At 39.6% G+C, this 15117-nt stretch overlaps 1 protein-coding gene across 2 annotated transcripts in view; it reads right to left on the reverse strand.

Moving 5' to 3' along the window:
* LOC117473713 (protoheme IX farnesyltransferase, mitochondrial) overlaps positions 1 to 13995 on the reverse strand; it is a 34405-nt gene extending 20410 nt beyond the window's left edge. For both annotated transcript variants that reach the window (XM_034119477.1, XM_034119476.1), the window contains exons 1-4: positions 13864 to 13995; positions 12715 to 12857; positions 12209 to 12605; positions 8451 to 8575 (exon numbers count right to left, since the gene is read on the reverse strand). In XM_034119477.1, the coding sequence (XP_033975368.1) occupies positions 8451 to 8575; positions 12209 to 12605; positions 12715 to 12857; positions 13864 to 13894 (696 nt within the window). In that variant the 5' untranslated portion in view covers positions 13895 to 13995. The remainder of the gene's footprint in view (positions 1 to 8450; positions 8576 to 12208; positions 12606 to 12714; positions 12858 to 13863) is intronic.
* Positions 13996 to 15117: the final 1122 nt, after the last annotated feature.

Raw genomic sequence — 15117 nt, forward strand, 5'->3', positions numbered from 1 at the left:
ATCAATAATATTAAATACATGCATCACAGCCCTTTAAATCAAATCAAAGTGAGGTTTCCAAAGCTTTTGAAACCGTCGTTCTCCTCCGTAATGTTTTTGTGTGACACTACTGTCAGATGAACCATTTGTCCTCTAGACATACAGGGGCCTCTACACTGACTGTCTCCATTCACTGATACCTCAACAATGCATGCTGGAGGTGCTGACATGTCACTATCTGTTTCAGTGGGAGCGCAGGTCCAGAATGGTCCAAGGAAACTAACACTGAGACACTGACAGCACCCACAGAAGCTGCTTTCACTACAGGTAGTTAAGAAACGTTTTTCTAAGAGAAATTCTAAAATATGAGGTCCTAACCCGTTGACCATAAATATTCACACTCCACTTTGTACCTGCAAGAACGACAGCCACAAGCATGAACAAGCACGAGAGAAGAAAATACATCAGGTGGAGTGTTCCAGTTGATGAAACAACATTTACTCAGCTTGCGTGAGGTCAGCCACTGCCAAATGCAGCGTGAGGTGTAGAAAGGTTCATTGGTGCCAGACAGTGCTCAGGTGGGTGGTTTCCCCCCCCACCTCTGACTCAAAACTCAAAGGTGTCTTCAGGTTGCCTTGTTGGACGCCGAAGCCCATAATCACAGTGTTTTGTGAAAAACTAAAGGCTAATCAGGGAGGTGGAGAGGAGTGGCTCCACCTGCCCATCAGTCAGTCATGTTCATGCCCTGGGGTGACGGCAGCTCTATTGTGGCGACGTGTGTTTTCCCAAACAAGCTGTGGCATTGAAAGCTCGGAGAGAACCTTTGCGTGTGAGCAGTAAGTGTGAGCTTCAAAAAAGATGACGACATGTTGTGGACAACTCCAATTAGAAGCCACGTTTCCTCTTCTTTTGAAGTAAGGACTGCCTGTGTGTGTATGTATGTAAAGGCTCGAGTGTACTAGCATAAAGAAAGCATAAAGAAATAGATAGAAAATGTTAGGTACATATTATAGTGTTTTTTAAAGCAATATGTTTTATGTCTTGTACTCATTTAATACTCTGTAAGACACAGAAACAAAAATGAAAACTGTACCAATGCATTTGTAGTATTGCCTTTTAATGCTAGCTTAAGTTATCTTATGTGAAAGGAGGAAGGGGAAAATTGAAGTTGGGGGCCATAATCACTTTCATGGAATAAGAATAAAATATTTACAACCAAAACTTGCTTTTATGCACTGCTATTTCAGAGGGTTGACAACCAATAAACGTTAGTTTCAGAATGATACAGCTCTCATCTTATAAAATAAGAAAATGGTATCTCACTGTTTTAAGCCGTCCTTATAGTTTGCCTTATAAATAGTCAAATGTTATAGTATTCAAGGTATAACTTGCAGTCTTTAAATACTGATCTTTAACTTAAAGTATTATATAGTGTATAATTTGACACAACTGTAATGTTTGTTTAAGATTAAACATTGATATCAGAACCAGGACTTCACTATCAGAACCAGTGCCACTTTGGTTCTAACACATTATGCTTGTGTAAAGAACAGACTTGGCCAGAAGACAAACAACTGTTTCAATTGCAACACTGATGCCAAATTATTTTTAAAGAAAGGTACCGTATTAAAACACACACAATAAATATAATACACATTTGGAAACCAGTATATCCACATCTTTGTGTCAATGCCTACTAACTAACACTTTGCCTGGCAACAGTATCTGCTCCCTCAGGCTTTATCTTGGGGGTATATAATAGATGGATTTACCCTTCATGTCTCCATCAGAGGAAAGCATCTGTCTGCCGTCTGAGGCTGAAAGAGAACCATTTGTACAGTTTGAAATGGATTGGCACCCCATGGTTGACAAAGACAAAAGCCTTTAAAGAAATTAACTATTAAACAGGACTGTCTAGTTAAATATTTATTTTAATCCAGCACAGAAAGGGAGACACCCATCGCGTCCCCTTCGTGACATCTTGCTAGGCAATTAAAAAAGAAATTTCCATTCCTTCTCCCAGGCTGAACCAACAGCTTGGTGGAGGCCACTCAAAACAAAAAAACTCTAAACTATCAATGTCAAAGTTCAGCTTGCTCTTTTGTTTTAAGTAAGCTGTTGGAAAACAAGATCTTAAGAGCAGCATCTGCGCTAAGGAAGGGATCTCTTTTTTGTTTAATTACCGATTTGGCTAAGCCTCTGATGTGTTCGACCGTTAACTCAAAAAAGCGCCCTAGAAAAAATGGCCAAAACATAATCCTTTGAAAGACAAAAGCACTTTTGAACAATCAATTACTGTACATAGCCAGTGGAACTAATATGACAAGCACTGATACTTTTACAACTCCATCCGTCTTATGATACCGTTGAAGCTTTCCACACAAGAAAAACAAATACAGTACACCCACAATATAGGGTTTGTTTGAAGGTATCCAATGCAACTCATCAAATGGACTCTGGTATGAGAATGTTGGGAGGTAATTCTCAAGCAGAATGAAAATAAATTGCCTAAAAAAGGATGGCAATGTCATCATGCTGGAGGTATTCTGTAGCAACCGTTTGAAAGCATATCTCCTGTCGCTACTTCCCAGCAGGGAACAGACACAAATCCAGTGGTGGAAGGGTTTCATTTTCTTTGAAGGGCACAATGGTTGGTGGGGTTTTAGCAGCTAGGAGGTCTTGTTACAACTAATGATCCTCTAAAGAGGTACCATGTTATGTGAGGTGCTTTAAACTACAATGAGGAGCCCCATCCTCGAAAATTGGTGTGGCAGCCTTGACTGTTGGGGCGCAGCAATTCTGCAGCCAACCCAGCCTGAGGGAGACTTCTACCACCTACTGCGCTGCTATAATATCTACATCTGGAGTCTGTCCAAATCAGTCATAAAACATATCGGTGTAGTCAAGACGGCAGGCATCAATGTAGGATGGATGATAATTATATTTGTGTTAAATGCAGAGGAAGATAATACAAAGCAGACAATTTAAAGAAAACTGTGATTGGTGGAATCCTTTCAATATCCATACTGATTCTTAGCTGTTTTTTAAGGGTGTATTTTTTAAGATTACTTTTTTTAAATGTATGTTGACATGTTTGATTACTTCATGGCCACTAAAAAAAATTAGGACTGTGTAAAAAAATGTGCTATAATAATAATAAACATTGTTAATTTGGTGTGAATGTAATAGGTGTCAAACTTAAGCTGGGAGTCAGCTTTCAGGCTTACTAGCGAGTGTTTTTTATTTGTAGTATATTGGCTGCAGACGTTGTCGTCTACAAACCAAAAACTACCAAAAATGTTGCCATAGTTCACTTTTTAATGCATTGTAATACAATTATTTTTCTGTCCTGATTTCACCCAATTTAACCAAGTAAAATTCAAGGAGTTTCACCAACACCAGTCTGGATATTTGCATCAGTACTGTTCCTTACAGAATAATGTTCTAATGTACATTATCTCCTCAAAAAGTACGCTTGAGAGTTCATACTTTTTATCAACAGAAATGGTTGATCGTTTGCCCACAATATAGCCGCAACAGGGATAAAAAGAATAGGGTGCTTCGTACCACAGTCTGCGTTAATGTGCAGAAATAATAGTGGCATTAAAACAGATTTGGGTTAGCGTGTTGCCATCTCGTTAACTCTGACAGCTATTAGAACAACAGGAGGGAATTTCCAGGCTCAATTAACATCACATTTCAGGTGTCAGCTCACCAGTCTGACCTCCATGTGTCAGCCAGCATTGTTAAAGCATGTCCTTGAAATAGTAAGCAGAGATATCATTAGATTGTGAAGAACTTGAAAATGCTAGTAAAAGATATAATACAGTGGCTTTATCTGATGGCTTTGCATTGGGTATTAAGAGACAAATATAATTTTAGTCCTATCAATTTGAAACCTTTTCCATGATTCTGATGAGTAAATGATTTAAGATGTAGCTTCAGAAATCATGTATAAAATGTTTTTATAGAGCTTTGGTGTGCTACAAAAAGTGGTTACTCTGCCTTCACGCACCCAACACACAACTGAGTTTACATTCAGAGAACAAAACACTTGTATTTTACCTTGATTCATTCATCTTTTAAAAGGCTGAAAAAGTTAATTATACACATTTTCATCTCTATGTTCGGTCGTGTACCTATACACTAAGGAGCTGACCAAGATGCGTGCAGGAGGGTAAATAATGCATGCCTGCACAGGACGGAGAGAAGGGCGTGGAGTGGATGGGTCGGGGGCTTGTGGGGGCTCGCTTATGCGTGCCAGGCTCAGACAGCTCACCACAGGAGAGACACAGACACAAAAGCAAACTCAGTGTCATGGTCACAAATGCAGCAGGGACGCTAGGCAGCCACAAAACAAGCCGTCTTGAATTTTCATCAAAACAAACACACGCGCGCTGACTTGGTGTGACTTACACTAAAGCCGCTGTCAAAATAAGCGAGCTGTTTGTGTTTGACAGCGAAAGGCCGCATCAGGTCTTGTTTACATTGCTGGGGACCTTAGACTTCCCTGGGGTCTTTGAGGCTCCAGGCCGAAACTCTGATCTGACCCAATTATCCAATTAGCTGAAGTAGTGGCCAGACTGGGAGGTGATGACGGCTGGAACACCTGCGGAGGCCTGGTGTGGGGCCCAAGGGTCCTGAAGACCGGATCATCCAGTAGTTTTTATACTAAAACTAGTCGGGACTCTATCCAACAGTAAAGGAAGGAACAATGTAGGAACACTTTTGGTAAGACTTTGAGACCGCTGAGCTATTTCAGTCAGAGTAGGAGTTAAAACAAAAATATGACCAATGGATTACTTGATTGACAGAGAAATAATCACCAAATATTTGTAGAATCTTTAATCATTTTATTAAAAATATCCAAATAAGACATCGACTCAAACTTATGAAATCTAGGATAGAAATCTTCCCATTATTTTCTGACATTTAAGGACAAAACGATTATCCATATAATCGAAATAACGATCCGCAGATGAATGGATAATAAAAATGATCATGAGTTGCAGCCCTTCTACAGTGTTAGTATTTTGAGCGCAACATTTTTACATGTTTTAGTGGTAGTCTAAGAACAACAGAGGTGTAAGCAAAAAATAACGTGTCAAGAAAAGTTTATAATTGCCAACCTATGCGAGATACTTGAACGGGAAGCTCAGATAATTACATCCCTGTGTGTCCGAGCTGACTCGTCTGTGATTGTAAGACAGACATGACAGCATTAAGTATTTAGTCTGTGGTGAGAAACACGAGACGGTGAAATGCCATTGTTACGTGACTCCAAGTGCTTACACCCTTCCGTCAGTTTCCTAAATAGAGTAACATTTTAAAGGGAAACCACAACATTTCTGTTTGCCCTACGGGCCCTTTCCAGTGGGACAAAGAGCAGCCTTGGCTTTTGACAGCTCCACAGAAGGTCCGACTGCCACTTCCATAAGCCAAAGCATTTCCCTCTCCCTTAAGGCATTTTCCTTCTTAAATCAAGGTAGTGTGGCGGCAGTTTGGTCACAAACGTGAACCATCTTCTGCCTCTTTAGATGCCGGGCATTAAGGGATTAAGACCGAGCAGGAGAATCTAAAGGATGTGTTTTTCAGGAGGGTCTTTCTCTACTTTGATTATCAAGCTTTTGTATATTTCATACAACAAAAAAAACATATAGCTTTGATCACAACTAACCACACTAATGGTGAAGCTCCACTTTTATAAGATGAAAGAGAATGCAAAGAAAAATAATTAAAAAACCTTTGGCAGCAGATCCAAAGGAGTGATGTTTTTTTTCTGCATTCTACTTTTTCTTTTCAGGATTATGAAAAACAAACCGATAACCAAAGCGGTGAAATCAGTTACACACAGGTGAGGGTGTGTCTTTGACACAAGAGCCGACAGTGTGTTAACCCATTGCAAAGAAGTGCAAAGTGCCGCCAGAGTGGCAATTATCTGTCACACACGACATCCCCTGTGCCTGTGTGTATAATTACACTGCTGAAAATGACTACAAAACAAAACACCAATAACCACTGCTTGGTTTGTACAAAGGCACATACTTTTCATACCAGACAAGTAAATGGAGACACTACCAGATACAAGTAAGTTTACCTTCCTAATGATGTTTATCCTAGCGGTAAACACCTTAAAATGTGCCCTCGCACGACTAACATGCTTCAAAGTCAGCCGCACTGAAAGACAGGTGGCTAATATCTCTGAAACAATAATCCCATCTCCAAGTCCTGCCAATTAAGACTGACGACACGCTAAATGTCCCTACAGAGAATCAGGGATGAGGGATCTGACTAAGGCACAAAAAAAGGAGCCTCAAAACACAGCAACACTGATGCATTTCCAGCTAATGCACACACAAGGCCATTTGTGCTAACAGAAGGAAATGTTGAAGTAATATTCCACCAGGATCTCTTTATTATTCACTGTATATTTATCTACAGAAACCTTGTAAAACATTCCCAGAATTCCATACATCATACCAGAGAGATCTTTTTACACATATGCATATTGCAAGATGAACACATTTTTTGGACATCAATAACCTTGTCCATTAGCCCCTTTGATATCTTTACAATCTGGAGGGTCCATTTATACAATCAAATATCAACTTTTCATGACTTCTTACTAAAAATGTAATACTGGTGTACTCCGGTTGTATAACTAAAGACATACAAAATGCTATTAGAGTGTATAGGATAAAATAGACCTTGAAAAGTGACACAGCAAGAAGGTAAAAACAATAATTAAAGCCTGCTTAATTTTTATTTATTTATCCAAATTCTGCTTCAACTTAAATTGATGAAGCCGAGTTGCAAAAAATAAATGTGGCTTTTGCAAATGGCCTGGAAAAGATAAAAACTGTTCCATCATTTCCAAATTGATGGACGCCCTGACTGTAAGTATTTCCTGTCATTTTTAACACACTTATCGAATTTGCAACTAGAATTTGGGCTCTGAAATTCACCTTAGCCCGCGCTTCACCTTCACTGTAGGTTTGAAACTGAACCTGACCGGAGGAAGCCGAGAGAGAGGCACTGAAAGGCAAACAACAATGTTCCAATGAAATACGAAGCCATGTCGTATCCTAACCTCGGGCTGGAGAAAATGAAGACTGACAGTACTGATGTGAGGGTGGGCCCGCAGATAAAGGGACACCCAGGGTACGCTCAGAGGCAGACCCCTCTTACATCACTCAGCGTCTTAGAGCTGGAGTCTGCAATACTCTAGGCAGCATGAGGAGGGGAACATTTCTCAAATACCTGAAGGATATTTACACACCTGCTCAGTGTGAGGTAGAGCTGCACAGAGGAGTTGGAGCGCGGCTCTGGTTCAGGCCACTGAAGAAACAATACAACTTTAACCTGAGCGACAGTCTGACTGACACTATTCAGGGCGAAACAAAAAATGAACTGTGTAAACATTAGCACATTCATATCCAAACTCCAGTAGGTGACGCAGGTGGGGGGCAGATTGTAGTTGTGATACAGAATGCAAGTTCAGGACTATGGTGATCAGTGTCACTTCTAAACAAAGTTTGTTTGACTTGGCATTTGCAGCAGTTGGAACGTTGAGGGTAAGAGGTAGGCGGGGCTTCGGCCCTACGGGCAGGAACCTGCAGTGTAATAAGGGCCTTTGCTAAATTATAGACTAAAAACACTATTAAGAAGAGTTCAATCGAAGGCTGAGGGAGAGGTCACCCATTATACTAATATTCCTGAGTCACGGAGCAAATCCCTATCTCTAACGTCAACGCTAGGCTCCACTTATTCCAGGCATTCTAAGTGTCTCTGCACACTAGCTCACCTTTGTTTATAGCTTCGAAAAAAAGCTTTCAGCAAGGAAATAATAACAGCATTACAGTCTGCTCGATGCATTTTTAAGATACGTAGCACAAGAGGAATGTAAAACGGGTCAAAAAGGGGGATGTGCTGGTGATGGTTTTCCAGAACAGAGGCATTACTATGAGGAAAACTGCACATGTGTGTGTCTGTCAACAAGCACTTTTCTTGTTTGTATAACATGTCAAAAAAAATGGATTATGCATTATAAAGACCAACAGATATCTTGCCAGCTCTGAGACAATTCCTCATTACTTTCCTCCAAAAAGGAAATTGGTACTTTAAAAATAAGCAGATTATTAAGCAGAAACATCTGCACTTTTTACTGCGATTCTTGAAACAATTACGCAAGTCACGCTTTTGTTCTTTTGTTTACACTATTACCGGTTTATTAGATACTCCTGCAGCTAGTCCCATCCTTCTGAAACGTATTCATGACAGTGTGTCTAAGAGCCCTTGATTACACTTCAAGGTCAAACAGTGAAAAGTAAACGATATTCCACACATTATCGAGGACTTGTGTTGTGTTTAGGCCTACGTGTGATTTGGCAAAAAGCCAAAACAAAACAAACACTCGTATACGGAAATAAAAATGCATGGCCTTGTGTGACCTCCCTCTGAGGGTAACTGACCTGGTTGATTGTGTTGGCAGTACAAGAGGCGAGGCCTATTCCCAGAGAGGACACGAAGAAGAGCAGAGGGTCAAATGGCACTGGAGCCATGGCGAAGCCGGCCACTGCACTCGTAACCACCAGCGCTGAAAAAAGCAAGCAAGCAGCAAATTAAACCAGCAGTTAAAAGTAGAATTACTTCCTAAAGTAAAAAGCGAACACAGTGCTATGCTTTGTTTTTTTGTAGAAGCCTAATTATATGTAAACAGAAGAAGCTAGCACAATATGATCTGTTTTAGTGCAAACATTTGTATTTGTTTTAAATACTAATTAAAGTCAGTTTCTATGGGCTAGCCAGCTAACATGTCTTGATGGAGAAAATCAGGTCTTACCCCATACAATAGCAAGCCCTCAATTAAATAAATAACACTGCATGAAACTGCCAAAATATTTACTTTTTGATCAGTATGTTGCCGGTAACACTCAACCGAAAGAAGCATATTTCTCAATTAGTATGAGAAATATAGTATGTTCCAAAAAACGGGTTGTTTGGAACATACTCATCATACAGATCAACAGCAGAGAGGTGTCGTTTCCAGTGACCAAAGCGTCACACAACAAAGGTCTGCCCAAAGATTGCACACTAATATGCCAGGGTTGCCAACTCTCACGCATCTGGCGTGTGACACACGCTTTCACTCTCAATCTCACGCTCTCACGCTGCCCAACCTATTCTCACGCCAAAAACAAGATGAACCGGCGATCATTTTTGGTTGGTTATTTACAATGTTGAGTTGACAGCTGCTCAAGCTGTCAATCCGCTCCCTCCCCGCCCCCACCACTCTTAACAACGTTAACAGACAGCAGAGCAGTGGGAGCCGGTTGGTCAATCCCCGACCCGTATTGCGCATGCGCAGATCTGAGATCCAGTAGAAATGATAAAAAGTAAAAGTCTGCTGCTTATTGTTCTACTAGGCCAAAATAGAGTCAAAGAGTATATGAGAGTGAGAGTGTGTTAATTAATATATTTGGCAGTTTGGAGTAAGTCTGTAGATTTGTTTGTGTGTGTGTGTTTCATGTATAGGCCTCTCACGATAATTAATTTTGTTGGATACATTTTCCCGGAAATTATTGCGATAAACGATAATATTGTCGGCACCGTTGTATGACCATTTTAGACCACTGACATAATGATAATATATAATAATAATTCAAGTACATCCTTTCAAACTGCTTGTCACATCCTCATGTAAATGGCAATTTATCGAGTTCATTTTTATTTATCGTACGATAAGTCAATTATTTGCTTATCGCGACAGGCACAATAAAACAGTGGAAACAAACATGTTTGACTTTCATTAGTGAATGAAACTTTGTGCCCTTTATAGTCTGTGTCCAATATTGTGTATTTGCATATATTGTATATATATCCAATATATATGCTAAGGTCCCGCTACTGACATGATAGCAGTCATTTAGTGCGCATATGTGTAATTAAACCCATGATATCAAAATCTCACTCCAGCCAGGTACCCAAAGTTGGCAACCCTGATATGCTATTGCTAGTAAGTGTCATGTAAAATGGAGTAGGTAGTGTGGTCCGACTGTATAGTATGTGGTTTGGAGTACTGAAGAAATGTTTGGATACATAGCACATCAAGAATTACTCAGTATTGCCCCTTTCACACCAACGCGGTTCCCGTTCTAGCTCCGTGCTAGAGCTTTCTGGTTCGGAACCGGTTTTTCTTTTCAGCCCCCGTTTTGTTCACACCGCCCAGAGCCCGACTGGTGCTGCCGCTGCTGCGTCATGACGTCACCATTTACGTCGCTGATTTTCTCCCCAACGGCGTTACGGCGCTCACTACAACAACAATGGGGGACTGCGTTGGGTCGATGATCGTGTGGCTTTTAATCATACGAAGCCAGATTAAATTAAATAACGACTTCTCCAACCATATACTTTTCTCCAGAGTGCCGTGGTTCATTGTTTATTAATGTGTTTCAGCGGCATTTACCGACCGCTGCAGTGCTGCTCGTCCACTGGAGTTTATTCTCCCGTTAACTCACGGCAGCGGCCGCTAAAGTATTCACTGTCTGACGGTCACACAAGCAGCTGATACATATCCCCAGTTCCCCTTAAGTGAATGTGTGTCAGTCTGAATTGACGCTGTTTGGCATCACAACGCTGTTATGAAAGTTTCTCTGGTATAAAATGGGTGATGTTAGCATAGTAACCGAAGCTAAACTGACTATCTTGACTACTTGTTGTTGCTATCCTATTGTGGCATAAGCCGTTTTCTACAGGCACATTTTACCGGCGTATTTTTCATTATGATTCTACTTGTGATAGTTGGACATGACAACCTGTGCAGCCCATGTATTGATTCCATCCAATAGCTGCTATAATAAAAAACAAAACGTCTGCCTGCTCTCCACAATGATCAATAACAGCGAACGGATGGTCAAAGTAAGATACAAATAAACAGAATCACACGAAGCCTGGTTAGTGTTGCCTGACTTTATAAAGTGTGTTTTTTTTTATAAGTGTGTGGTTGTGTTCTAGTCACTTTGCTCAGCGCTACTGCTTGTTACAACTTTTATTTGCCGTACTCGCCTTTAACTGTTAGCTCAGGTTAATCTCGCCCCCCTCTGACGTAAGCGTGACGTAGGGCTGTGCGATTATGGCAAACATCATAATCACGATTATTTTGGTCAATAATTGATATCACGATTATTAAATACGATTATTCATTGACTTTGAAAACATCCATTTATTGAACTTTTAAATACAAATAATCATTTGAACAGTATCTGTTGATTTCCCTGAACATATAATTCAGCTGAAAAACCAATACAAAAATAAATAAAATAAATGATACATTTATATCTACATTTAAATAAATAATATCAAAATAATAAATACCAATAAACAAGATCAACAAATATTTTGGAGCGCACTTCAACAATCTACTAAACATATATAAATATGATAAATACAAATACATTTGATCAAATATGTTGCAGTGCACTGTCACAACCTAGCAAAGCAAAATAATCGTTTTTTTCGATTATGTTGTTTTCGTAATTGTGGCAGGCCCAAATCGTAATTGCGATTAAAATACGATTAATTGCACAGCCCTAGCGTGACGTATGCGGTTCTTGCTTCTAGACCGACCATTTTTTGGTGCTTGAAACGAACCGGATTCCGGAGCGGTGTGAACAGGAAAAACCGGTGCTTTTCAGGCTCTAGCTCCGAACCGGCCCTGGAACCGCGTTGGTGTGAAAGCCCCATATGAGTCTCTTACTGGACTAAACAAACATAACTGCCCCAGAATGCACTGCAGCTCTTCAGACTGTTCAATGACAGACTACGAGGCATATGATTTCATAATCAGCCTTGGAAAATATTAAATTGAGTGGGAAGGGTGATGTCAATTTTCTAAAATATTCCATTAATGGTAGCTTGGACAGCAATGCAGATAAGACGTATCGCATGAGTTTACTCCAGGGTGAAGAGTTCGCTGATGGTAATGGAATACTTCATCGCTAATTAAATATACAGTACAATCAGATTGAGAATATAGTATGCAGTAAATTAGTATGTGATTCCTCGCACATCCTGTATTTGGTATTACAAAGAATATACTGTGTTAAATAAGCAGGTACGTTTGTATATGTAGTAATGAAGATCTCAATGCATTTCAGGTTATTGCTTGCATGCATCCGCCTCCTAATGTAAACACTTCATATTATATGACAGAAAAAGTCATATCATTTACCTGTGAGTTTGATTTTGGCTAGCTTGGCGTAGACATCCGGCAAGTCAGCCACATTGACCTTGACCTGCTTCCACTGTCTGTCTAGACGTTCCTCCTTTGCTTTATCCGTCTCCACGTGGACATGGGGAGTCTCATGGGATGTCCCAACTGTACCGGACACAGAATCTCTCTGTTCTGCTGCATCTTCTGTAACGGGCTTCAAGGTGGATATTCCAGGCTGTGCTTCACTGTTGACATCCTCTGGCTGTGACACAGTATGTCTGTCCACAGGATCAATAGTTAGTATTCTCTGCACCTGTCTTTCAATGGTGTCTTCCCTCTCATTCACTATGGTCAGGGCGGGAGCCTGCTTCGGGATGGCACGTTGGTGAAGCTCATTGTTGTTCTTTGTTACATACTGAAAGGAAAACCAGATGCACAAGGTGATGGATGGGATCATATATTGTGATGTACTATAAAACGGTATAGAAAAAAAAAAATTATATATTGGGCCCAGTGCAAAATACCTGGCGTTTCAGGAAGATCAGGTGCTGGTACGTCAGCCAGTTTGATGGATCCCTTCTGTGCAGCTGAATGAGGTTGCGAGCACTCTGGTTACATTGAGGAACATTTAGGACTAATTTCTGTTTCACACTTAGACCAACCAAACCTAAAAAAAAAAAGTAAAATGCAATGTTAAGTCAGCAAAATAAATACTGTTGATTTAGTTTAACTCTGTTAAACCAATAAACACACAAAAAACAAGACAAAAAACACGGATCCAATCGTATATACAACGTCAAGTAAGTATGATAACACTTTTGGGCAAGGGAAAAGCGAAATTGCCTTCAGTAATTGCAATGAAAAGTGGAAAGGGTGAAAATATACAAGTCCAATATAACAATAGAGTGCAAATAAGGTGCATATTTTATATATTAAAAAGCCTAACTCAGGATAACATTATGAATCATACAAATATAAGCAGACAAATAGCTCTGACTAATCTAGGTTGGGTTGCATTATAAAATGCATGTACAGTATCAAATCTGAAGTATAGGTAGTGTAAGTGTGCATGGTAAAAATAGAAACATTGGATACAAAAAGACAACAAATAATATATATGACTTTAACTATAAGCAGCATACACAAGCAATGTGTTGGGCATAAATCAGAGCATGATCATACCAAAAAAGACTACTGTGCATTATACCCAGTTCATGCCTGTCAGATGTTATCAGTTCAATATCAATACAGCTATACTCTTCCGATTGGCACTTCATAAGTAGAGATACAGCTAATAATACAGGGTAAATACACGCATGTTTCCCATCATATCGTCACAGGTTATAAAATGGGTATCAACATTGCTATGAAGTTGAACCTTAGCTTTTCACGTTGTTTGCTAACATACATCTTATATAAAATAGCCAACATGTTGTCGTTATCAAGCCAGTCAGTCATAAGTTAATTTCGGTGTGTGCAGATGCAGTTGACTTCTATTTAAGGTCACTGCTAGCCTCTTGCCAAACATCTCAGGTGCTATCCGGATAGCTATGTGCTAGTTAGCCTTCCTCTTCCGGCTTAGCTTCAAAGGTTGCATTTAGCAGATGCAGATTATTACAACTTCGAAATTCAGCTGTATGCAAACCGAAATATCACATTGCCTCTTGTGTTACCTGACAGTCTGCAACATGGCGTTTTATACATGTTCTCCACTCATTAAGCCGGCTCTTGTTTCGACCCCTTCACATGCAGCGAGCCGCCATTATGACCTCGTTGGATAAGGAGAAACACTTCCGGGGGACAAAACGTCAACCAGTCCCGCGCGCTATACGTGCTGAGCTCTTTCAACAGGCAGAAAACTATAGAAAAGAAGAACCATCAAAATAACAATAATATGTGAAATGATCATTTTTTTAAGACTGTGTAGTAATAACATACACTTTTGTAAAATGTAGATACTTTATACTGCTTAAAGAATAACGAATAATAAATAAGTACATTTCATTTAGAATCATATTAAAGAAATAAGACAGCAAAAAAAACGAGTTTTCTAAGGGAATTTAATATAAATGTGTAATTTCACAGACTTATATATTAATATGTATTTTGATTATATTTCACTCATTCTGAAGCAGAGGAAGATAGCTAATTCAAGAAGTGTAATAAAGGTTAAAGGGGACCTATCATGCAAAATGCACTTTTTGATGTCTTTTATACATAAATATGTGTCCCCGGTGTGTCGGGGAACTCACGCAGCGTCAGAAAATAAAACCCTGGCCGTTTCTCAATCGCGAGGATGCTGGCTTGGTAGTCGCGTACTTCCAAGTCACTTCCTTCAGAAACGAAGCAAGTATGCTTCCAAGCTACGGCTTCGGAAAACGAAGAAGAATGGAACAGGCTAACAAGTGTGCCACTCTCTCTAACGGTTTCAACATAAACTGTACCGAAAATAAATACCTCACGATGTCTATCTAATTATGAACTTGCTTTACTTTCACAGAACACATTTTTGGTGATAACAAACAAATGTAACAAAGTAACATATTTACCAACACATGTTCTACGCCACTACATAGGCTACACTGTAAAAAACTCGTAAAAAAAACGGTCAAAGTACTGGCAGCAGCGGCTGCCAAACAAAAACCCTTAAATTAAAGTAAAATACTTTAACTGAAATAAAGTGAATAAGCCATTAATTTACGGGAATTGTCCTTAAAGATTTTACAGGAAAACACTGTAATTTTACAGATGTATCTGCTCTTTTTACAGTCAATAACCTTTAATAAAAGTACAGCACTAATACTTTAACGTGCAAACACTGTAATTTTACAGATTTATCCTCTCTTTTTACAGTCAATAACCTTTAATAAAAGTACAGCACTAAAACTTCTACGGGCAAAAAACCCGTAAAAAAACGGTCAAATGAC

The sequence above is a fragment of the Trematomus bernacchii genome, unplaced genomic scaffold (genome assembly GCF_902827165.1).
Source record: "Trematomus bernacchii unplaced genomic scaffold, fTreBer1.1, whole genome shotgun sequence".
NCBI lineage: Eukaryota > Metazoa > Chordata > Actinopteri > Perciformes > Nototheniidae > Trematomus > Trematomus bernacchii.